Genomic DNA, 22,954 nt, shown 5'->3' on the forward strand with positions numbered 1-22,954 from the left:
CACACCTCCTCTGTAAGTCCTCCGTGGAAAAGTCTTTCTCTTGGGCTAACCTTGCCACCCAGGGCTCCTCTTTGAAATCCAGGACCCCCAGGAGGAGACAGAAGGAACACAAAGCATAGTGGTTGGGGGTGAAGGAGAGCGCAGAAGGTCAAAAGTGGGAAAGAGATAGGAGAGGAGGGGATGAGAGCCCCTAAAGATCGTCTTTTCTTGCCTATACTGCCCATGACAGCACTGGGAGAAAACGTGCATGTCGGTTACCTGCTTAGACCAATACGGTCATTTTAGTCCAGTGTAACAGCCAGGAGCTGAGAGGACTTGGCAAGGACAGCCAAGGAGACCCAACCTAACCCAACCTTGGATGTCCATCCACAGCCCGGAAAGTAGAATCCCTCTGCATGGCCCACGAGTGCTGGGACTCAGAGTTACAGAGCAAGGGGTGTGTTCCAGCTCCACCACCCACCACCACCTGGAAGTGGGGACTCCGTTCCTCTTCTGTAAAATGGGGGCAATGACAGCACCCCCCTCCCCCAAAGTCTGAGGGTAACGCATCAGGCGCCCAGCACCGTGCCCGGCACACAGCCAGCCCCTGGTAGCGCTCAGCCATGGCATCATCACCTGTCCACGTCCAATCCAAGTCCCTCCCCTCCACAGAAGCACCTCCGACTTGTACCCTAGGCTCCTGGAGCCCTCACCAGCTGCATCACACAATTTATTCCCTAATTATACACTGTCATGAAACAATTAGGGAACAATTCAAGACAGCATAATAAAATGCTAAATTCAATTCAGTCAAGTTCCTTCCAGCTCTGAAATATGATGATTCCACACCCCAGGCATACACGCTCGCCTGGAACGCAGACCTTGACCCAGAAAGAAAGGCTCTTTCTTTCAGAAAGAGACACACATTCACTGGGCCTGCTGTTCTGCGGAGCAAAGAGGCGACTGTGCCGCCAGTCTGGGGCCTGCCCGCCACTCCTGTGCTGGTCCTTCCTTCCCCTCGAGAAGTCCCCAGCACCCCAAGTGGAAGCGCAGCAGCGCAGGGAAACTCTGTCCTCAGCTCTGCTCTAGAAGTGGTCCTTCCCTGTCTTTGCAAACCATCTCCTGCCATGTGGTTCCAGACCAGGGGGCCAAGGTTGTATGCACCCTGGGAGAAGGGGCTGCCTGTGGCCTGGGTCTGAAGTAAGAAGGTTTGGAGGGCCCTGACACTGCACGCACAGGTGGTCCAGCCCCGTTCTCTGGCACAGGAGCGTCCTCAGGATTTGGGGAAGGCTGAGCAAGCACAGAGGGGTTCGTGTGCACTTGCTGGGGAGCTCTCTGTGTGTGTGATGATAGAAATTGCCTCCTTCCCTGATATCAGTTGGTAAAGAATCCACCTGCAAATGCAGGAGATCCTGGTTTGATTCCTGGGTTGGGAAGATCCCCCGGGAAAAGGAAAGGATAGACCCACTCCAGTATTCTAGCCTAGAGAATTCCATGGACTATTGGGATCGCAAAGAGTCGCTCAGACACAACTGAGCGACTTTCACTTTCACTCATCCACCAGCCCCAACCCCGATGCAGACACATCTTACAGAACGTGGAGTGAAAGTGGCTATCAGGGAAAGCTTCCAGGAGGTGGCAGAGTGGGAGGTGGATCCTGGAGGAGGACAAGGAGTGGGACATGGATCAGGAACCATCTGACGGAAGCTGAGTGAAGCCTTTTGAGCCGTGACTACAGACCAGGCTGAGAGTTAGTACCTGGGGGACTTCTGCCTCAGCTGCCCTCAGCCCCTAAGATTGGGTGACCTTTCCCTGCAGTGTCCCGAGGCAGTGGGCGCTGCCTGCCCACTTTGGCAGGTGGGCGCTATGCCTCCCCTGCCCTCCAGATGGTCACTGGGTTTGCAAGAAGCTGGCCAGGCTGGAGAGGTGAAAGCAGTGAGCTGACAGTACAAGAGCCCCTCACCCCGCCTTCCCCTGCCCCATCGTCCCCGTCTCAGAATTGCGTACTCCGTAGTGGGGGTGGTGGTACAGGGTGGGTGGCGGGGGTGGGGCAGCTCTCAGTCAGTTATTGCAAAAGTATATCATCTGCCTCCACTGCCTTCTGTTTTTATCCACACACACACCCCCACCTTCAGTCTCCTTTTTCCCACCCTGCCACCCAGATTCTCAGACTACCTGACCACCTACTCCTCTCAAGAGAAAAAATTCTCTGGTCATTCTAAACTGAGAATGAGTTTATGATTCCACAATGTTTCCCCTCCCCAGGGATTAATTTTCAAGGATACTGCCAGGAGAAGATGAGGTTTAATCCAAAGGAATAAATCTCTAACGGAGAATTCAGGGACACTAACGTTGAAGTCTGCAATTCTTACCAACAGTCTTTACTTTGTCCTTGCTTAATTCATCCTTTATTCGATTAACATTTATTGAGCTGGTGCCATACTGGGTGCTGAAAATTCAAAGAGGGAGAAGCACAATCACTGCCTAGGTGGGGAGATAGAAACACAAACACCCAATCTGAAGATGATGAGAACTCTCTTCAAAGACCTTCCTGCTCCTTCAAGACAGCCACTTTAATAGAAGCACTTGCTGATTACCAATTATTCCTATCTGCTCTCTACAACAGTTCTCCTTAGATGCCTATTGGACACTTTTAGATCTAGACCTGAATTTAACAAAGCTGTATGTCAATGTATATTTTGTAACACACACTTGCCAGCTGGACTTCCCCCAGCTCCTGTCCAAAGTGAAGACCTGGCCACAGCCTTTATGAGCACCATCTGGCCTGGATTTTCTTTGTGGTCCTGTTTGGAGTGTTCCAGACCGATCATTTGGACCTGCTCCTTCTTCTTGTGGCTCCTGGGTGAGTACATAACTTATGAGTCATTGCTTTTTTTTTGCCCATCTTTATCCTCTGTTATAAATGGTACCTCCTGACCTCCCTTCCAACGGGTGTTAATAATAAATGACTTCCGGGGTACCACATTTCAACACTCCACACAGCTACAGATAGCAAAATATGGCATGCGCTGAATTATTCAGTAGGCAAATAATACCACGAAGTTCATCCCGTATTTCAGGCACAGACATTTGTCTGCTGGGATGATGCACTTTCACTCAGCAGAGTCCTTTCCCAGTGTCATCAGGTCCTCCCCCAGGTCCTGCACGTCTGCTGCAAGGAGCTGTCCTGTCCATTTTAAAGAAGGCAGAAGCTGCTCCCACAGCAAAGAAAAGAATCTCCAACACACGGGTCGGTTCTAATTACATGAACCATTATTTTCTGCACATGGGAAAGGCATACTGTGTTTTCTCACCTATGTGGGGAGTTTCGAGGTCAATCAGAAATAGGGATCTAAGTTGGCAGTGCCCAAGAAGAACTTGGAATGTGAGGTCATCACATTTATTCAGGGGCTCAGGGGGCTCTTGGTCAAACGGCAGCTCTCCGGAAGGAAACCAGCTCAGCTGGTGACGATGTTAAATAAGGGGCACCCGATGGAGGCGGCGGTGTGTCTGAACCCGAGGGGCCCAGGGAGACAGGGAGGGGAGGCTGCTGAGAGCGGGAGAGAGGATCAAGGGCAAAGGAGATGAGAGAGAGGAGGAGAGAGGCCGGACACAGGGACTGAGAAAGAAAAGTGGACCCAGAGAGGGCGGCAGGAGGAAAGGAAGAGGAGAGACTAGGTAGGGTGAGAAAGGCACAGAAATCAGAGACAAAATTGCAGGGAAAGGACAAAGAGACAAAAGCTGCTGGCAGTAGGAAAAGCCAGAAGCAGAATCTGTGCAGTGGTCTCAGCCCCAGCCCAGGACATCTGCCCAGAACAGCCTCCCAAGGGCTGTCCCATCTTACTCAGCTGATGAGGATTTTCTAGCCAAACCCTCTCTGTGAACCCTTCAGGGAGTCCTTCCCAGGGAGACAGACTCCTGCAGACTTACCTAGACACCCCGGGGCATCTGGGTGGGCGGGTCACACAGCAGAAGCCAATGTTGGAAGCTCAAATGGAACAGACAAGTCAGGACTTGTCCTCTCACTGGGTGACACTCCCAGGCGCCAAGTGCCAGGCCAGGGCTCCCACCACAGATATATGGAAAGAACTAGGCTCCTAAAGAGTCAGAATAAGACCCTGATCCTAGGCCATGGCCCGTGGCTGCCCCACACCCCAAGGCCTGTCTATTCACCTCCCCCATCGGCATCTGACATTGGAGCCACATCGTCTCTTTTTCAAAGCATTGGATAAAATCACGCATATTGAAGCCCCTGAAAAACATACTACTTCTCTTCTGCAGGGTCAATTTGATGTTTTAGTGTCAAAATGGACAGCAACAAAAACCCAGGCCTCTTTCCCAGGGAAATTAATCTAATAGTTAGCCTGCACTTGGAAATGCAAAAATTAAGAAACCAAATAACTTAGCCCGGAGAAAACCTTAGTGGGCAGGTTGCAGCCACACCCTCCTTCAAGCAGAGACAGCATTCCACCTTGTCTGAAAAAATTCCCTGAAATGACCACCCCTGCCACACCCCACCCCCACCCTACCCACAATGAGTGCGTTCCACCTGAGAACACTCCATTTTCATTTGTTCTACAAATAGTTCCTTCTCCTGGATATACAGAATGCCCCTCATTACTGATTTTAGCTCCAAACACTACAGCAGATCAAGAAGAAATAACCATGTGATGGCATAAATGTCAGTTCTCAGTATCATATCTTGGTGAAAATGGTTCTTCCCCAACCAAGGTCAAGGGCTTCCCAGGTGGCACTAGTGGTAAAGAGACTGTCTGCCAACGCAGGAGACACAAGAGATGTGGGTTCGACCCCTGATTTGAGAAGATCCTCTGGAGGAGGAAAAGGCAACCCACTCCAGTATTCTTGCCTGGAGAATCCCATGGACAGAGGAGCCTGGTGGGCTACAGTCCACAGGGTTGGACATGACTGAGCAACTTAGTACAGCCAAGGTCAGCCCAGCCAAGGCTGGGCAGAGTAGGGACAGCCTGTTCTGTGGATTTCAGAGGAGCAGGAAACCAATGGTCTTTGCCCACCCTGATGTCACACTGACACATACCTACACACCCCAAAATCCTTCCAGGAGGGGTGGAATATTGCCCCAACCTCAAATGGAGGCTGGAGACCCAGACTCCCAGTCCATCGCCCCCAACCCTCATTCCAAGAGAGGGGGCGGCGAGTCCCTGCTTTGCTCTGGCTGGGTCCTGGCCCTCACCCTCCTATCTAAGCAGCCCAGGTCAGATGCCAGGGTGAGCTCTGGGCCATTGCACTGAAACTACTTCTTCCCTGAGGGCAGCCCGGAGGGGCAGAGGCTGCAGGGTCGCCCCGAGAAGAGCTTCCCCCCGCTCCCTGGTTGTTCACCGGGGGTCTGTACCTGGAACTGGAGTCACTGCCGCTCTGCACTGTCGGGTCGTCCGTGACATTAAAGAGCCCCGTCCAATTGGCCAACTGGTCACCACTCTGCCAACCAAACTGGAGGCCTCTGGCAAGAGAACGAGGTAGTCGGTACTAATGCTCACGTGCTGGGTAAGCCCGTCACCAGGGAGCCGCAGTCCAGCATGTGCCACGTGACACATTGCCTTGACCACGCCTAATGGAGACGAGAGTGCTGTCCATCCAGAAGGATGACCATAATAAACCAGAGTCCTTTACAGGGTTCTCTGCTGGTCCACATCCGTGCCCTCCGTTCACCTGGACGGGCAGGCCAGGGTTACGCGTCATCATGCATGCAGAGACACTGAGGCTTAGTGAGATCTAGGTCACCAAGCTCCTCTACCCCGTCTGGTGCATCCTTCAATGCCGCCTCTAGCAACTCGCTCCAGCTCCTCAGCTCTTCACCTTCCTCAGAGGGCAGACACACAGCAGAGTTTTTAAGGAAATCTAGTTTTCCAACACATAAGGACAGGCCTCCTGTTTAAGAGATGAACTCAACACACCTGGTTCTCTTCGCTCCCTCCCCGAGCCTGACTGAAATGCAGCAAAGGCATAATAAGGGCCTGCGGAGAGGAGGCATAGAAGGGGGCCAGAGACAACATTCTGGAAGAGCAAAAGCAGATGGGTCACTTGCCTTAGGCCAGAGAGAAGAGCCCTGACTGCTTGTAAGAAGCAAATCTATTCTCCAGACACAGATCTAGAAAGCTTTGGAAGGTGCGGTGCCGGGGCCGCAGAAGGTAAGGGTGCAAAATGGAGTGGCAGGCAGGAAAATTGCTTTAGGTTCATAAGGAACATTAGCTACTACCCACCTCCACGCCCCCAGGGCCCCTGCCTTAAGCTCAAGCAGGCTGGGCCCTCTATCTGCCCCCAAGACAGACAGATGGCAGGAGGCTTGACCCAGAGGAGCTCTGCGCTGCTGGCCTCATGTAGGGAGATACTAGGCTGAAAACAGCTGCGTAGAGCTGAAAAGAGGCTTACTGTGTACGCCTGGTCCCAGCCACGCTGCCCCAAAACTTTGGCCATGGCTGGGTTTCTCGGAGAGAACCTGCCCAGGTCCAAAGAGAAGGCTACAGACCAAAGGGTGCTGCCGCCCCATCACCAGGGCGGCTCGGTCTGGCGCTGCTGTCATTTGGGGCGGCACAGTGCTTGTTGGGGGGTGTCCTGTGCACCCCTGGTGAGCGGCATCCCTGGTTTCTACCCTCCGAGGCCCGCAGTACCTCCTGCCCCACCCTCCTGCCGTGATGACCAAAACTGTCTCCAGACATTGCCAAATGTCCCCTGTAGGGAACCCCTGCCCACCACACTGAGTTCCAGTGCACCTCCTAGAGGCTGGCTTTGCCCTCAAATGTGAATATTCAAGTCCCATCAAAGACTCTGGCACGTGGGATAAACTTCACTGTGAAAGTGGAGAATAAAACAAACAAACAAAAATAAAACTCTTAAACCCCTAAAAATAAAGCCCTTTAATAAACAGCCTCTGCTAAGGGGAATGGGGCAGGGATGGTGGTCAGAGCTGGGCTCTGGTCCACCCGGACCAGCCACTAATGAGCTGAGTGACCCCAGTGAAGTCTCCACGTCTCTCTTGGCCTCTGTTCCTATCTTTCGAGTCAGGAGAGCGGTCTCGACATCTCCAAAGTGCTTGACCGGAAGTATCACCAGGCTGAGCTGTGTCCTCAATCACCGGACTGAGCTGTGTCCTCGATGGCAAGACAGGTTGCCTCCTGCCTGTGAGTCAGCCTGGTTTCCAGCCAGACGCTGGGCGGAAGAGGCCCTCGGGGCCCTGTGAGCAGAAGGGCCGCACACATGAGATGCTCAGTGGATGCTTTGCCAAGTGATTCGGATTCTCTCCGCCTCCACAGCAGAGCGGAACTGGGGGCAGAACAGGCACAACTCGCAGGACAGAGCCTGAAGCTGCAGCAAAGTGCCCTTCAGTTTCTAGCGTGTTCAGGGAACAGCAGCAGCATTGCACTTGTTCTGGCTCGAGATCTTTATATTCTTCAACCAGTGAAGTTGCTCAGTCGTGTCCGACTCTTTGCGACCCCATGGACTGTATAAAACGGTATAAAATGGTCTCGCACATTGCAGGCAGATGCTTTACTGTCTGAGCCACCAGGGAAGCCCAAATATTTATTTATTTATTTGGCTGTATCAGGTCTTAGATGCGACATGTGGGATCTAGTTTCTGACCAGGGATCGAACCCAGGCCCCCTGCCTTGGGAGCTCAGAGTATTGGCCACTGGACCATAGGAGAAGTTCCTTTATATACTTATCTATCCACAATACAAATATTGCATACTTCTATAAACCCATCACATATTCGGGCTTCCATGGTGGCTCAGTGGTAAAGAATCCACCTTCCAAGCAGAAGACTCAGGTTCGATCCTTGGGTCAGGAAAATCCTCTGGAGAGGGAAATGGCAACTCACTCTAGTATTCTTGTCTGGGAAATTCCATGAGCCTGGTGGGCTATGGTCCATGGGGTCGCAAAGAGTTGGATATGACTTAGTGACTAACGGAGAAGGCAATGGCACCCCACTCCAGTACTTTTGCCTAGAAAATCCCATGGACGGAGGAGCCTGGTGGGCTGCAGTCCATGGGGTCGCTAGAGTTGGACACGACTAAGCGACTTCACTTTCACACACTGGAGAAGGAAATGGCAACCCACTCCAGTGTTCTTGCCTGGAGAATCCCAGGGACGGGGAAGCCTGGTTGGCTGCCGTCTATGGGGTCACACAGAGTCGGACACGACTGAAGTGACTTAGCAGCAGCAGTAGTGACTAAACAACATCACATAATCATTTATAAATGCATTGTAAGCATCTATAAAATAAACTATTCATTTACTTGTTTATTGATTTGAAGGGGTTATGTTTCCTTTCAAAGAAATATTTTGAGGAAATATTATTAGGTATTTCTTAGAAAGAATTTGGATTTGGTTTATTAGGAGGGGAAACATTTTGTGAGCCCTTCACATACATGCTCTCCACTCCTACAACAGCTTCATGTGGCAAGTCCCATTCTCTGCATTTACAGTTGATGAAATGTTTAGCTCAGAGAGGTTTGGGAACTTGCCCAAGGTTACAAGGCTATCAAGTGGCCAACCTAAGATTTAAATATAGCAACTTCTGACTCTAAAAACCAACCTAAAAGTCTGTACCAGAATACCTATTGGCCAAGAAAACTAGTATTTCCACCCGAAATTTTGCAAATTAGCCGATTCACAAGCACATTCAAGCAATTCCCAGCCCAGCAGCCAGCTAGAAAACTCACAGGCTCCTTAGAAAGAGTCCAGCCAGCAAGACTCATGTCCTCCACCAAGTGGGTCAGCCAGCAACACCGCCACTCTCTTGCCCAGACTGGCTGCTGAGACAGGGTGTCCCTTCACAAGACAGTCCCTCCCAGGGTTGCAGAAGTGACAAACTACTAAGAAAACATCACTTACTATATTTTAGCAGGAACTGTGACACAGAAGGGCCATTCACTGATAGCTCAGTTAGGAAAGAATCTTCCTGCAATGCAGGTAGACCCCAGTTTGATTCCTGGGTCAGGAAGATTTCTACAGTTTGCTGTGATCTGCACAGTCAAAAGCTTTAGTGTAGTCAATGAAGCAGAAGTAGATGTTTTTCTGGAATTCCCTTGATTTTCCTATGATTCAGCAGATGTTGCCAATTTGATCTCTGGTTGCTCTGCCTTTTCTAAATCCAGTTTGTACATCTGGAAGTTCTCAATTCACGTACTGCTGAAGCTTAGCTTGAAGTATTTTGAGCGTTAATAATATCCCCCCAAAATTATGAAGGGTTATTAAAATATATGGACTGGATTAAAAATATACATGCTTCCAGCCGTGGCCTCCTCGGGCTCTGCAGGCGGAGACCGGAGTCACTGTCTTTTCTACATTCCTCAGGTCAGTAGAGCATGGAAGCCAGCTGCCTCCAAGTTCATCTCTGGTCTCCATGTACCCTGACACTCTCTCAGAGCTGCTTCCTAATGACCATGCCAGCAGCCACCTCCTCTGTTTCAGAACCTTCCAAGAATCCCCACTGCCAAAGGACAAGTTCCAAACCCTCAACTCAGGGGCCCTTCCAGCAGCTGCCCTGCAGCTTGACTTGCAGCCCAGGGAAACCTCAGCCTCGTGACCCACCAAGGCATTTGGACTCTCAAGCCTTTGCCCTGGGCATTCCCACTCAACCTCATCCCATCTCCCATTTACCTGACTCCCACCCAAAGTTCAAAGTCCAGCTGAAAAGCCTTCTTCTCCTTGAGCCCCAGCTCTGTCAGCTCAACTCTAACTCTCTCTCACGACCCCTTCAGCACCACACATTCTGCCCTGAGTCGCTGGTCCTCTGCACCTGCTCTTTGTATGTCATCCCTACAGGCAGATAGTCCTTTATAGACCTGGGTGTTCACTGGAAGCACTGATGCTGAAGCTGAAACTCCAATCCTTTGGCCACCTGATGTGAAGAGCTGACTCATTTGAAAAGACCCTGATGCTGGGAAAGATTGAAGGTGGGAGGAGAAGGGGACGACAGAGGATGAGATGGTTGGATGGCATCTCAACTCAATAGGCAAAGGCTGGAGTAAACTCTGGGAGTTGGTGATGGACAGGGAGGCCTGGTGTGCTGCAGTCCATGGGGTGGCAAAGAGTCGGATACGACTGAGTGACTGAACTAAACTGAACTGAACGGAACAGCCTTTATAGACTTGCCTGTAAACCAGGTGTAAAGTAGTCTTCCCCAAGAGCCCTGAAGCAAGTGGAGTGGGGAAAAGGGGGCTGACTCAGGCAGCTTTAGGTTCTAAAACTCCAGGATCCTTGGTGAAAATTAGAGCAGGAGGTTTTCACGTCCCAGGAAAGAGGAAGAAGCAAGGTATTCGGGGAGCAGGGGCAGAGGGCACACTCCAGATGGCTCACTGGGTCCAACCTTCCTGGGGTGGTAGCAGGTGTTTCTAACTTGCACGCCAAGAGATGAGTTGTAGGATATATAATTGGAGGACCATTAGTAGTGGGCACTAGGCATGGAGAGGCTGGATTTGAAGGGCCACAGGCCAGGGCGTGGGGCTGGGGCTGAGGGCACTGGAAAAGCAGAGCCGAGGATGCAGGGCCAGGGCTTGGCCCATGTCCTGTGCAGTGCTCGCCACAGAAACTGCCTTTCCCAGGTGTCAGAAACCGGACTGGCCAGGCTGCGGGCCTGCCTTTGGTGGGATTTCAGGCAGCAGCAAAAGTTTGATAAGGGAGACATTGCTGGATAAGAAGGCACTCCCAGAGCCTCTCCGTCACCTGTGCCTGCAGCTGCCCCGTTGCTGCCTCCAAAGATTCCTGAGTAGAGACGCCCCCAGAGCCCACTCCCTTTTGCAATCATGTGACTCTTGGCATTTTTACCTTCTGAAGCCTCAGTTTCCTCACCCGTCAAAAGGAGAAATAATCCTCAACCTAAGGATATAAACAGCCCACAAAAGCAGATATGTAAATGTGAACACACATATAAGAGCTTAAATCTAATAACATAAACTTAAGTCTAATAACCTACAGCTTAAATCTAATAACACAATTTAAACACATGTCACTCTGTGTTCTCTGCCAGAGAAGACAAGACAGCTGTTGGAGCACCAGCTGAGAAGAAGTCTTACTCTCCAGATCCATAGCCTTTTCTGCTTTTTGAATCTTATACACGCAAAATCTAGGTAAACTGTGGTGTGGGTTTAACCTCACTAGTAACCAAGTGTGAAAGTGAAAGTGTAAGTCACTCAGTCGTGTCCAACTCTGTGAGACCCTATAGACTGTAGCCCACGAGGCTCCCCTGTCCATGAGATTTCCCAGGCAAGGATACTGGAGTGGGTTGCCATTCCCTTCCTCAGGGGATTTTCCTGACCCAGGGATCAAACCCAAGTCTCCCAGATTGCAGGCAGATTCTTTACCGTCTCAGCCACCAGCGAAGCCCCTAATAACCAAAGTACATGCAAATGAAATTAAAGCAATCCTTTTTTATTAACCTATCAAGTTGACAAGATAAATGTAATGTTAATACCTAGGGCTGGTCATTGGTGTCATCCACATTTCTGGAAAAGAACTTGGGAAGATGTATCAAAAGGTTTAAGAGTGTTTATACATTCAGTCCCCATGATACCCCTTCTAGAAACTGATCCTTAGGAAATGATCCAACTTTGATCTGATGAAATAAAATTTATATTTTAAGGCAGGACAAGAAAAGTTAAATATAAAATTATCTCTCTGTGGTTTGGGCCTTCTCCCTCCCTGATGAGCAGGCTTCGTCTGCATTAATGTGCAGACAGAGCTCCTGTAAGATGGGAGCGCCTGCTCAACCGGAAAGATTGTTGTTGTCTTTTTCTTTATTCTGATGCTAGCAATGTAACTTCTCAAAAGAAGAGTGCTCTTTCCCAGCTCTGTAGCGGGTCATGCTGACTTGTTATTCCCTTGGTGCGTGTTCACCTGGACTATGCACCCTTGGTGAACTTTATGGAAAACATCAGTATGTCGTTCTGATGCAAAATCCTTTATCTCAAAAATCTGTATGTCTTATGTGAAATAGATGACCAGTCCAAGTCTGATGCATGAAACAGGGCACTCAAAGCCGGTGCACTGGGCCAGCCCAGAGGGATGGGATGGGGAGGGAGGTGGGAGGGGGCTTCGGGATGGGGGGACACATGTACACCCATGGCTGATTCATGTCAATGTACGGCAAAAACCACCACATTGTAAAGTAATTAACCTCCAATTAAAATACATAAATTTTTTTTTTAATGCATATGTCTGTGACTTCGATTCCTAAAAGGTGGAACAGTTCTCAGAGCTTTCTGTGATTCTGCTTCCCAGGTTATAATCTTCCGTTTGGCTGGAACAAAATTCCCTTTTTTCCTTCTTAACTTGATGGTTAATTGAATTTTTGTTGACAGATCAAAGGGCTTTGAACCAGACAGACAGTTGTCTGGGGTCTTTTATTAATCAGGAAACATCCTAAATACCCAGCATTGGGGAGAGGCTAAGGAACTATGGTGCTAAATGACATGTGGCCACGTGGGCCCCAAAATATTATGTCTATGAAGTCATTTTAAATGGTGCAGGGAAATCATTAACGTAAGCAAAAAATTAATAAATAGAATACACGTTCGCTATGATCTCATTTCTTTTACAAAAGCAGTGCTTAGAGCAAAGGTGAGGAGAAAACATTCCCTAAAACTAATATGTCACTGAGTGTGGTATGATGAGGGAATTTTTTCCCCTGCTTATTTATACTTTGCTGTCCTTTCCATAAGCTCTAAGACAAACATGTATTATCTAATAATCACAGAAATAATGTAGACTCTGAGCAATACAGAGATCACAGATGACTTTGTAGACCTTTGGAGGCACCCAGTAGGTCCTCAGTAAATAACACTTGGACTTTCTCAAGTGAGAAAAAGCAGGTGCAAAAGCATTCTGGTAACTCTTTTTGTGCTGCACAAACAGAAGGGATTGAGGAGAGCTGGCGCAAACACAGAAAGGAAAAACTGGGAAAACCAAGCTGGGGAGGTTTTTTCAAGCTGAGATTTGAGAGAAGGAGCCGCTCCAGAGTTTCATGCCTTTCTCCTGAGTAACTGCTGCCACCCAAGCCCCTCAGCGCCCGGTGACCTGCTGTGGGGGTCACCAGCCTGTGGCCCTTTGTCCTCCCCCAACCCCATCTGGACAGCCCAGGGTCCGGTGAGGATCGGTGCCTAGGGATCAGCAGCCAGAAGCAGCTGCAGCAGTTGAGCTTTAGCTCAGCTTTTAAGCCCTTCTTAACTGCGATCTTGACCAAGAACAGAACCAAATCCACCTCTTTTTCTTGAGTCAACTTGATCTCAAGCTAGTGGGCCCACTAAGAACGTGACGCCTTTACCCAACGAGAGACCCTGTGCTGGCCAGAAGGGCCACTCTCATTCCCTGACATTGACCTCTAAAGTGATGAATAGTCCCATAACACCCTTCCTCTCCCTTAACCAATCATTGTCTTCACTCTCCTTGGGCCTTGGGCCATTTCACCTGGACACACCCTGGACAAAACAACCGATACTTTACGTTCCCACAAAGTGCTTTACTTCCACCACAGAGCAAAGTTCTCCAAGGAAGAAGACGGTGAATGAACTGAGTGAATGAAGCAAAGGCAGCAGGGACCAGGGGTTATCTCACGTTACCCCTGCCCAGGTAGGTGCCCTGAGCCCCAGCCCACTGCTGCCATGTGGGAAGATGAGCCTTATGTTGCCATTTTGTTCATCCTTCCAAGAGATGCTGGATAGCCAGACTTTTATTTTTAATTTGCCAATTTTTAAATGCTGTGTAGACCAAATACTCCCTGCTGTGAGCTACCCACAGCCTGGGGAATCCCCAGTGGTGGCCCTGACTTACATCCTCTGTTTGAAGCTGACCCTAGTCCAAAGAGGGAGACAGAGTGTGCGCCGCCCATCTCAGCTGAGGAAACTGAGGCAGAGCACCGGAAGTTACCTCTCAGCCAGCTGGGGGCAAAGCCAGGCCTGGGAGCCAGAGCCTTGACTCCCAGTTCAACCTCCAAAATGCTGGATGCTGTGCCAGGACTCAGCACGACTTGGGATCTTCCATCTTGGGGGCTGGGTCAGCAACAACCCTCAGCCTCTGCCTGTCTGCTGCACACTCACCATCACAAAAGGCAGCCACAGGGGAAGGCCAGGGCGTGCAGCTCCTGAGCCTGGCCTGCAGCTGCCCTTTCCCTCCCTCCAGACAAAGCGTATATTAGGAATGCAAATGACTGAGCTGCTGTTATGACAAGATAACCTTGAGTCAGCTCTATTTGGGAAAAAAAAGAAGAAAATCATTCACAAAACGTCAGTTCTTAACTTTCGTGGGAGGCTAATCTATTGAATTATTCATGTGCGTTCTCGCTCCTCCATTCCAAAAAGGTAACCTGGCTTTTTCAACCTCTTACTCTAGGGCCATGTGGGTGGTGAGGACTGAAAGCTTCACAGTTCCCTGAAGAAACTGTGCGACGCCGACCCGGAGGGCGGCGGGCGGGCCTTTGGCTCTGGGGATGGGTGGGTGAGACCATGGCTGAGTGGAAGATTCCTCAAGTGCCAGAAGCCCACGATGTCTCCAGTGCGGGGTCTTCACATCCCCCTCTACACGGACAGAGGGCCTCAGAAAGACTGCTTATTGGAGCACCTTGGGAGGCTGGATCCAGACTTCCAGAAGCTTCCAGGGAGCAGTGACTGGACTGCCTGAGGTGGGGGTTGGCCTGGGGAGCCCTGCAACTGTTTCGTTCCACACAAGCCTCCAGGATCCCCACACGACCATTCAAAGGCGAAAGGAAGGCACCTCAGTAGACTAAACAGACTAGATTTCCCACCAGCTGATGGATACAGTTTAGTCTATTTTTTTTTAATTAAAGGAAAAGTGAGGAAATGAGCCATTTCGTTCACACCAAGCTTCTCAAATAAAATGTATAACCACTCTTCTGTTATGAATCAGCAAAGTACTTATGTTGTACCTCACAGCTGACAGGATATCTTTCCTTTATCCATTCATGCTATTTTTATTCCATTATAAATGTATATATATCAAATATTTATTTTATTGTTCTATATTTGTTGAACAGTCATGCCTGGCTGGGGTTCAACAGAGAAGAAATTAGCAAGGTCTTGCCCCAGCAACACTTCATTTTGACTACAGTGAGACAGATAATCTAACAGGCAACATAACATGTAATGTGTCAGATGGTGAAAAGTGCTGTGGGATAGCAAGAGGGAAAAGGAGTTGGGGGTGAGGGGCTGCTCCACAGACTGTGGTCTCCTCCCGGAGAAGGTGACATCTCAGCAGGGTAGGAAGCGATGAGGGAACAGGTGGATCCCAGAGAAGAATGGCCCAGAAAAGGCCTGGCACCTGCAGTGGCCTGAAGCATGAGTCCCATGGCTTGTTCTGGGGCTGGCAAGGAGTCTAGGGCAGGCAGCAGGTGATACAGTCCACCTTTCTGTGGCCCCTCAAAGTCATCTGCAAGGGAGGTGACCAGGGATCTCTTCTGAGCAAACACCTCTGGTGGGCCCCCAGGATTCTGGGGGTTTGGTCCTCCTGGGGCACACAGATTGCCCTCTCCCACCTCTCACAGTCCTCCGCCATCCCCAGGTCTACAAGAAGAGCTGGGATTGGTAGTCAGGAAGACCCCCTCAGAGAAGGTGTGGACCCTTCCCACCCAGCTCACAGCAGAAGTGCCTGCCAGCTGGGAAGCCTTTGCAGGAGGATGAATGGGCATAATTACCAGGTTCCACGTACTTCCTTGCCTGGTCTCCATCCTGACTCACTAGTGACTCACATTATTCCCTGATGGTAACTTTCACCCGGAATGAGAAGAACCTCAGGGGAAAAGAGAGGTGGGTTCATCCCCCAGTTGCCCATGGGGGCCTTTCATTGGGGGCAACAGAGAAGATGGTGCAGGTGGCAGCCTGCTGGGAACGAGGGCAGGGGTTGCTCCATCGGCAACACCCCCACACTCTCCACCTGCAGGTGGGAAGAGAGAAAGCTAGTGGAGCAAGTCGCGGGCACTGGAGTGAGCGGGGGTCTGCGGACAGATGGCAGAGGGCTGGCCTCCTTGAAAGGCCCCTGGTGCCCAAGAGCCTCCCAGATGCTGGGAACGTTCGTGGTTCTGCGGAGGCCTCTGGCTAAGGAGTGGCCCAGGGGAGTCCAGGTTCTGCCAGTGCTCAGGCGGGGACAGGAGAGGGTGCGCATGGGGGCACTAGCCAGGGGAGGGTCCAGAGAGAGGAACCAGAGGAGCTCCAGGTACAACTCGGGGGCAACCTCACACCCCCATCAAGCCTTGCACCACAGAGACGCCGGGCTCCCCCAGTCAACCTCCAAACAGTCTGCTCCCTGGCCTGGCCTTCCAGACCTCCACTCTCAGCTCCAGACTCACAAGAGCGGGCACCCAAGGCCATCCAAGTCTCACACCTCTTCCAACTACTCTTGGCTAAATATCTGCTCAACGTTTATTCCACGGTGGGGGCCACCTTTAGGAGGAGCATGGGGTCCACAGGAGGCACGCACACCAGCCTTCCAGCTTCCTCCAGCGCCCAGACTGCAGACAGAGCACCACGGCTAGCAGAGTGGAGACCCCTTCCCTCCTCGGACAGCAGAGGAGTGATGTGGATATGGAGGGAAGGTCCCTTCAAACACTCATCCTAGCATTTATTCCAACCACTCTGTGTCAAGAGCTCCCACTAGTTCTACTTTCTCCATCCTAGGACAGGCCCAGAGTCTATGTGAGCAGGTGCCTCCTATGTTAGCGCCCCCCCACACTGTTCCCCAAACCTCTGGAACCCAGTCCAGCTAAACGCCGATCAAGTCATGCCTTCCCCGGCCTTGTCTCCTATGAGGTCCTTTGACTCTTATGGGTTGAATTGGGTCCCCTCTCCCCATAGCAAGAAAATCAGATACTGAAGTCCAATCCCAGGGTGACCTTATTTGGAAATAGGGTCGTTGCAGATGTAATTAGATAAATTATGATGAGGTCATGTGGGGACTTCCTTGGTGGTCCAGTGGTAAGAACTGGGGATGTCCCTCGGGGTCCAGTGGGTAAGAACTGGGGATGTCCCTTGGGGTCCAGTGGGTAAGACTCCGCTCCCAGTGCAGGGGGCCTGGGTTCCATTCCTGGTGAGGCTGCTAGATCCCACATGTCATAACTAAGAGTTCACATGCCACCACTAAAGATCCTGCTGCAAGGAAGACTGAAGATCCTGTGTGCCACAGCTAAGCCCTGGCACAGCCAAATAAGTAAACAATTAAAACATTTTAAAAGATGAGGTCACACTGGAGTATGATGGACCCCTAATCCAGTAAGTCTGGTGTTTTTATAAAGAAAGGGACACAGACATGTACGCAGGGAGAAAACCCTGTTAAGATGAAGGCAGAGGTCTACAAGCCAGAGTGTCGAAAACTACCCCCAAACCACCAGAAGCTAGGGGGTGGTGGGGAGCAGATTCTCCTTCACGGCCCTCAGACCCTACCAATGCCTTGATCTCAGACTTCAGCCACCATAACCGTGTGATAATAACATTTTGTTGTGTGAGCCCCCAGACTGTGGTACGGTTTACATTGGTGGGTTCCACATCCATGGTTGATTAAAGCAGTGAATGTGAAACCCCAGGGTACAGAGGGCTGACTCTAAGGAACCTAAGCATCTGTGGATTTTGTTCTTCTTTTCCCCTCCCAATAACCCCAGCCCCCTCTATGCACAGCATCCCACACACACCTCCGACTTACCTGCCTCATGTCCATCCCCCCACAGTCCAGAGCCTTGGCAGGACCTGTGGGCCCCTCCCAGGGGGACTGGCAAAGCCTGGCCAGTGGCCAGTGTCATCAGGGTGGGAAGAGACAAGAGTACCTGGGCCTCCCACTCATACTGCGTAAGACTAAACTGGGATCAGAGAGGCTATTGATCTCACAGAACCAGAAAACAAAGAGAAATGTAGACGCCTTCAGTGACTTCCATCACCTGCTCCTCCAGACTCAACACCACAGCCTGTCCCCCAGAGTCACCCTAAATCCAGTCTCTGAAACCCACAAAGCTCTCCAAGCCCACCTCGGGTCCCACCTGGCCACTCACCACCCTGATTGCTGTCTCCTCTGAAATCTACAAGATTTATAGTCTATGCCACACGACTAATTTGTTTATACACAGTCTTACCTATTTTTCATGCTTGTCTCTTTCAGTGTTCTGTAAGTTCCTTAAGGACATGTAACATAGCTGATGATTCTTTAGTAACCTAACCTTTCCACCAGCATAAAGCTGAATGTTTAGTGGATGTTCATTGATTATTGGGGAAAAAGTTGAGGATTCCCTTTGTGTGCATCATTCATTCAGCAATTAATGTCAGGCTTTATGCCAGGTCCTATGAATTCAGAAATGAATGAAATATCTCTTTCAAGGGTCTTACAAACTGTGCGAACCTATACCACTTACTCATCCTCTCTGTGTATTAAATGAGGATGACTGTATCTGTTTAACAGGACTAATGTGAGGATTGAATGAGATAATCCTTCTTTAGGATTATCTGCTTAGGTTAGAGCCTGGCTCATGAGCCCGTAATGAATGCTAATAATTTATATTATTGCCCGATGAATCCATCACCTGTAGCGTATGTATGTGGAGGGGGTTCCCACACATCGAGTGAAGACCTAATTGAGAGAATTACAGGATGAGAGATTATTAGATGAGAAGTGAACGAGCCTGAATAAGTCAAAGAGGAGAAACCTCTAAGAGGTGAAATTTGCCTGGAAAGCACAAATATCAAAAGGGAAAAAAAGTAGAGAGAGATGATCAAGAGCGAGCTGTGAGAGGGCAGCACTGTGCCCCTGAGGGACGCCGGGCAAAGGACAAGAAGCTCCCTAACACCCAGCAGCTTGTGCAGGCTGGGCACAGAGAGCCCAGGGCCAGGGCACAAGATCCAGGAGGCCCCACCCTCTAGCTGGTACAAGGGCAGAGTTGACACCGGAGAGGGAGTTCCATTAACTTTGTCCCCTGGGTACCTTGCTTGCCTCCCCCCAGTCCCAGCCCTACAGCAGGAGCCCCATCAAAACTTGCTCTGATCAGCAAGACTGTAGCTGTTCTGCCAGCAAAGCACAAACCCAGGGTGGTGAACAGCTCAGCCCCTTCCCCATCCTGAGGGTACCCGCCAGCTCCACTCCATCCCCACAAGGCACTCTTCCCCTCCAGAAGCACCCCAGGTAGATCCTCCAGTCCTGTCATCCCCACCTCTTGGGGGTCGTGCCTGTTTCTCCAGTGAACAAGGCTTTGTCCTTTGAGAAACCTATATGCAGGTCAGGAAGCAATAGTTAGAACTGGACATGGAACAACAGACTGGTTCCAAATAGGAACAGGAGTACGTCAAGGCTGTATGGCACCCCACTCCAGTACTCTTGCTTGGAAAATCCCATGGATGGAGGAGCCTGGTAGGCTGCAGTCCATGGGGTCACTAAGAGTCGAACATGACTGAGCGACTTCACTTTCACTTTTCACTTTCATGCATTGGAGAAGGAAATGGCAACCCACTCCAGTATTCTTGCCTGGAGAATCCCAGGGATGGGGGAGCCTGGTGGGCTGCTGTCTATGGGGTTGCACAGAGTCAGACATGACTGAAGTGACATAGCAGCAGCAAGGCTGTATATTGTCACCCTGCTTATTTAACTTATATGCAGAGTACATCATGAGAAACGCTGGACTGGAAGAAGCACAAGCTGGAATCAAGATTGCCAGGAGAAATATCAATAACCTCAGATATGCAGATGACACCACCCTTATGGCAGAGAGTGAAGAGGAACTAAAAAGCCTCTTGATGAAAGTGAAAGTGGAGAGTGAAAAAGTTGGCTTAAAGCTCAACATTCAGAAAACAAAGATCATGGCATCCAGTCCCATCACTTCATGGGAAATAGATGGGGAAACAGTGGAAACAGTGTCAGACTTTATTTTTTTGGGCTCCAAAATCACTGCAGACTGTGACTTCAGTCATGAAATTAAAAGACGCTTGCTCCTTGGAAGGAAAGTTATGACCAACCTAGATAGCATATTGAAAAGCAGAGACATTACTTTGCCAACGAAGGTCTGTCTAGTCAAGGCTATGGTTTTTCCAGTAGTCATGTATGGATGTGAGAGTTGGACTGTGAAGAAAGCTGAGAGCCGAAGAATTGATGCTTTTGAACTGTGGTGTTGGAGAAGACTCTTGAGAGTGCCTTGGACTGCAAGGAGATCCAACAAGTCCATCCTAAAGGAGATCAGTCCTAGGTGTTCTTTGGAAAGACTGATGCTAAAGCTGAAACTCCAATATTTCGGCCACCTCATGCAAAGAGTTGATTCATTGGAAAAGACTCTGATGCTGGGAGGGATTGGGGGCAGGAGGAGAAGGGGATCACAGAGGATGAGATGGCTTGATGGCATCACTGACTCGATGGACATGAGTTTGGGTGGACTCCGGGAGTTGGTGATGGACAGGGAGGCCTGGCGTGCTGCAGTTCATGGGGTCACAAAGAGTCGGACACTACTGAGCAACTGAACTGAACTGAACTGAGGGGGAGTGTGGGATCAGCGGTGAGAGCCTTCGAATGCATACTTGAGATACAGCATAAAGTCAGGCTGTACCTTTCCTTGACCCAATTTCATATCCTCAAATCTCAGGCCTGCACAAGCCATATGCAGGCAGCCCAGATCTGTACCCTCAAGGTGCAGGAAAGAGGAAGGCTGGAAGAAAGAGTATGGAAGAGTCCTGTCTACACCGGGCAGGATAAGGCAGGCCTAGTCTAGGGTCCTGCCTGCTGTGCTATCACATAGAAGGCACCAGGGCAGCTCTGGGGAGTCTGTGCTGAGTACAGCTTCACAGGTGCTATGAATTCAGAGCAGGGACGCACACTGTGGGCCAAGAACAGAAGGAGAAGCAGGATTGTGACTGGCAGAGAGATAAATGGGAGGGCACAGCAGACAGGGAAAAGTTGGTATAAAGTTGCAGAGTCAGGACAGATGTGATGTGTGAAAGACCCTCGGCTGGCAGGAGCAATGGTCTCCTTTAAGAGTCGGGTGATCCCCTACTCTCTTTCAGCTGATCCTTTTGGGACCTGCAGGGCAGATTGTTTTGTCTATGCTATACTGGGCAACTCTGTTCTTTAAAAAAAAAAAAGAGTGGGGCTTCAGGCACAGGTTGATCATGGGGGTGATACTTTTGTTTGGAGAGGCCATAGGGGATGGAGAAATTCTAGAGTTTCTATTTCTGGCAAAATGGCATGCTGAAAACCCCTCTGTGGCGAGTGCCCCTTCAGGAATGAAGGATTTCCTCCTGACCTGCTGGGGTACCAAGAGCTGACAGCCCCCAACTCTCAGTTTCCTCTGGGAATCACCCCATATAAAGAGAGCCAACTTGGCCAAGACCACACTCTCTTCCAGAAGCATCTGCATCCAGTGACTAAAAATTCAACCTAAAGGTACAAAGGCCCAGCCTCCTCACCCTGAGGAAGCCTCAACTCAGGGAACACTCTGAAGCTCCTTGGTCCTTCTTCCTTCTTTAGGTGTTGATCCCAGAACACATCTGAATAAACATCCTGTATTCAAATCTCTGGCAACGAGTCTTCTTTCCAGGGACCCCAATCTACAACATCTCCCATTACAAAATGCGACCCCATAGACGGCAGCCCACCAGGCTCCCCTGTCCCTGGGATTCTCCAGGCAAGAATACTGGAGTGGGTTGCCATTTCCTTCTCCAATGCGTGAGAGTGAAAAGTGAAAGGGAAGTCGCTCAGTTGTGTCCGACCCTCAGTGACCCCATGGACTGCAGCCTAAAATACACCTAATATATATATGGTGGTGGTGGTTTAGTCGCCAAGTCATGTCCAACTCTTGCAACCCCATGGATGCCAGAGCCCGCCAGGCTCCTCTGTTCGTGGGATTCTCCAGGCAAGAATACTGGAGTGGGTTGCCATTTCCTTCTCCAGGGGATCTTCCCAACCCAGGAATCGAACCTGGGTCTCCTGCATTGCAGGCAGATTCTTTACCAACCGAGCCACGAGGGAAGTCCCTATATATATATATATATATATATATATATATATATATATTTATATATTCACAATATGTATAAAACTCCTTCTTAAATGGATGAATGATCTGGCAAGGAAAAAAGCTGTAGATGAGTTCCAGAAACAGCAGCAGTCCTAGCAGCATTGGTCAATCCCCGTGATCCATGCTTCCCTTGCAACGGCAACAGGGGCTACCCAAGATAAAGATTCTTCTTAGAAACCTCCTCCTTCAGCCAGGAAAACACAAACAATTCAAAATCAAGGTAGGAAAAGAAAGTAAAGAAGAACACATAAAAAACACAAAATATAATGGTAGAAATAATATTCTAACATCCTATGCTATTCATCAGTAATCACAATAAATGTAGATACACTATACTACCCAAGTAAAAGATAAAGGCTGTCAAACTAAATATAAAAACTGTAGCTATATGCTGGTTACAGAGACATGGAATGAAAGACATGAAAATGTTGGGGAAAAAAAGGATAAAGAGAGATGTGACAAGCAAATACTAGCCAAATGAAAACTGCCTCATTATATTCATTTCAGACAACATCAAACTGAAGGCTCAAAACATTACTAAAAACAAAGAAACTCCCTACATTTTAATAAAAGATTCAGTTCACTAGTATGCATACTAAACTAGCATGCATCCAATAGCATCACTTCAAAATGTTTAACGTAAAGCCTGGTAAGTTGATAAGGAGAAACTAATAAATCCACTATCATGGAGGAAATTTTCAACATGTATCTTTCAGAAATCGACAGAACAAGTGAACCAAAAAACTAAAAACAAACAAAACCAGTGAGGATACAGAAGACTAAAAAATTAAAAACCACGTGATTGAAAAGATATGTAAGGATACTGTACCTAGCAAGGTGAGAATCACATTTTTTTCAAGTACACAAATAATATTTATGAAAATCAACCACATACTAGACCACAAAGAAAATCTCAACAAATTTCAAGGAATCAGCCTTATAAACATCACATCACAA

At 49.5% G+C, this 22,954-nt stretch overlaps 1 protein-coding gene across 9 annotated transcripts in view; it reads right to left on the reverse strand.

Moving 5' to 3' along the window:
- The window catches only part of ST8SIA5 (ST8 alpha-N-acetyl-neuraminide alpha-2,8-sialyltransferase 5), a 67,593-nt gene that overhangs the window by 31,909 nt on the left and 12,730 nt on the right, over positions 1 to 22,954 (reverse strand). For 3 of the 9 annotated variants that reach the window (XM_086372376.1, XM_086372374.1, XM_086372373.1), the window contains exon 2: positions 5,351 to 5,458. The exons of 3 other annotated variants lie outside the window; for them this stretch is intronic. In XM_086372376.1, coding sequence (XP_086228502.1) covers positions 5,351 to 5,458 — 108 coding nt within the window. Of the gene's footprint in view, positions 1 to 2,351; positions 2,424 to 5,350; positions 5,459 to 22,954 lie in introns of those variants that run through there. 3 more of the 9 variants (XM_086372382.1, XM_086372381.1, XM_086372380.1) reach the window with 1 other exon arrangement.

Source organism: Bos grunniens, chromosome 24, assembly GCF_055505025.1.
Source record: "Bos grunniens cultivar Pamir isolate PY7600 chromosome 24, Bosgru_T2T1.0, whole genome shotgun sequence".
Taxonomy (NCBI): domain Eukaryota; kingdom Metazoa; phylum Chordata; class Mammalia; order Artiodactyla; family Bovidae; genus Bos; species Bos grunniens.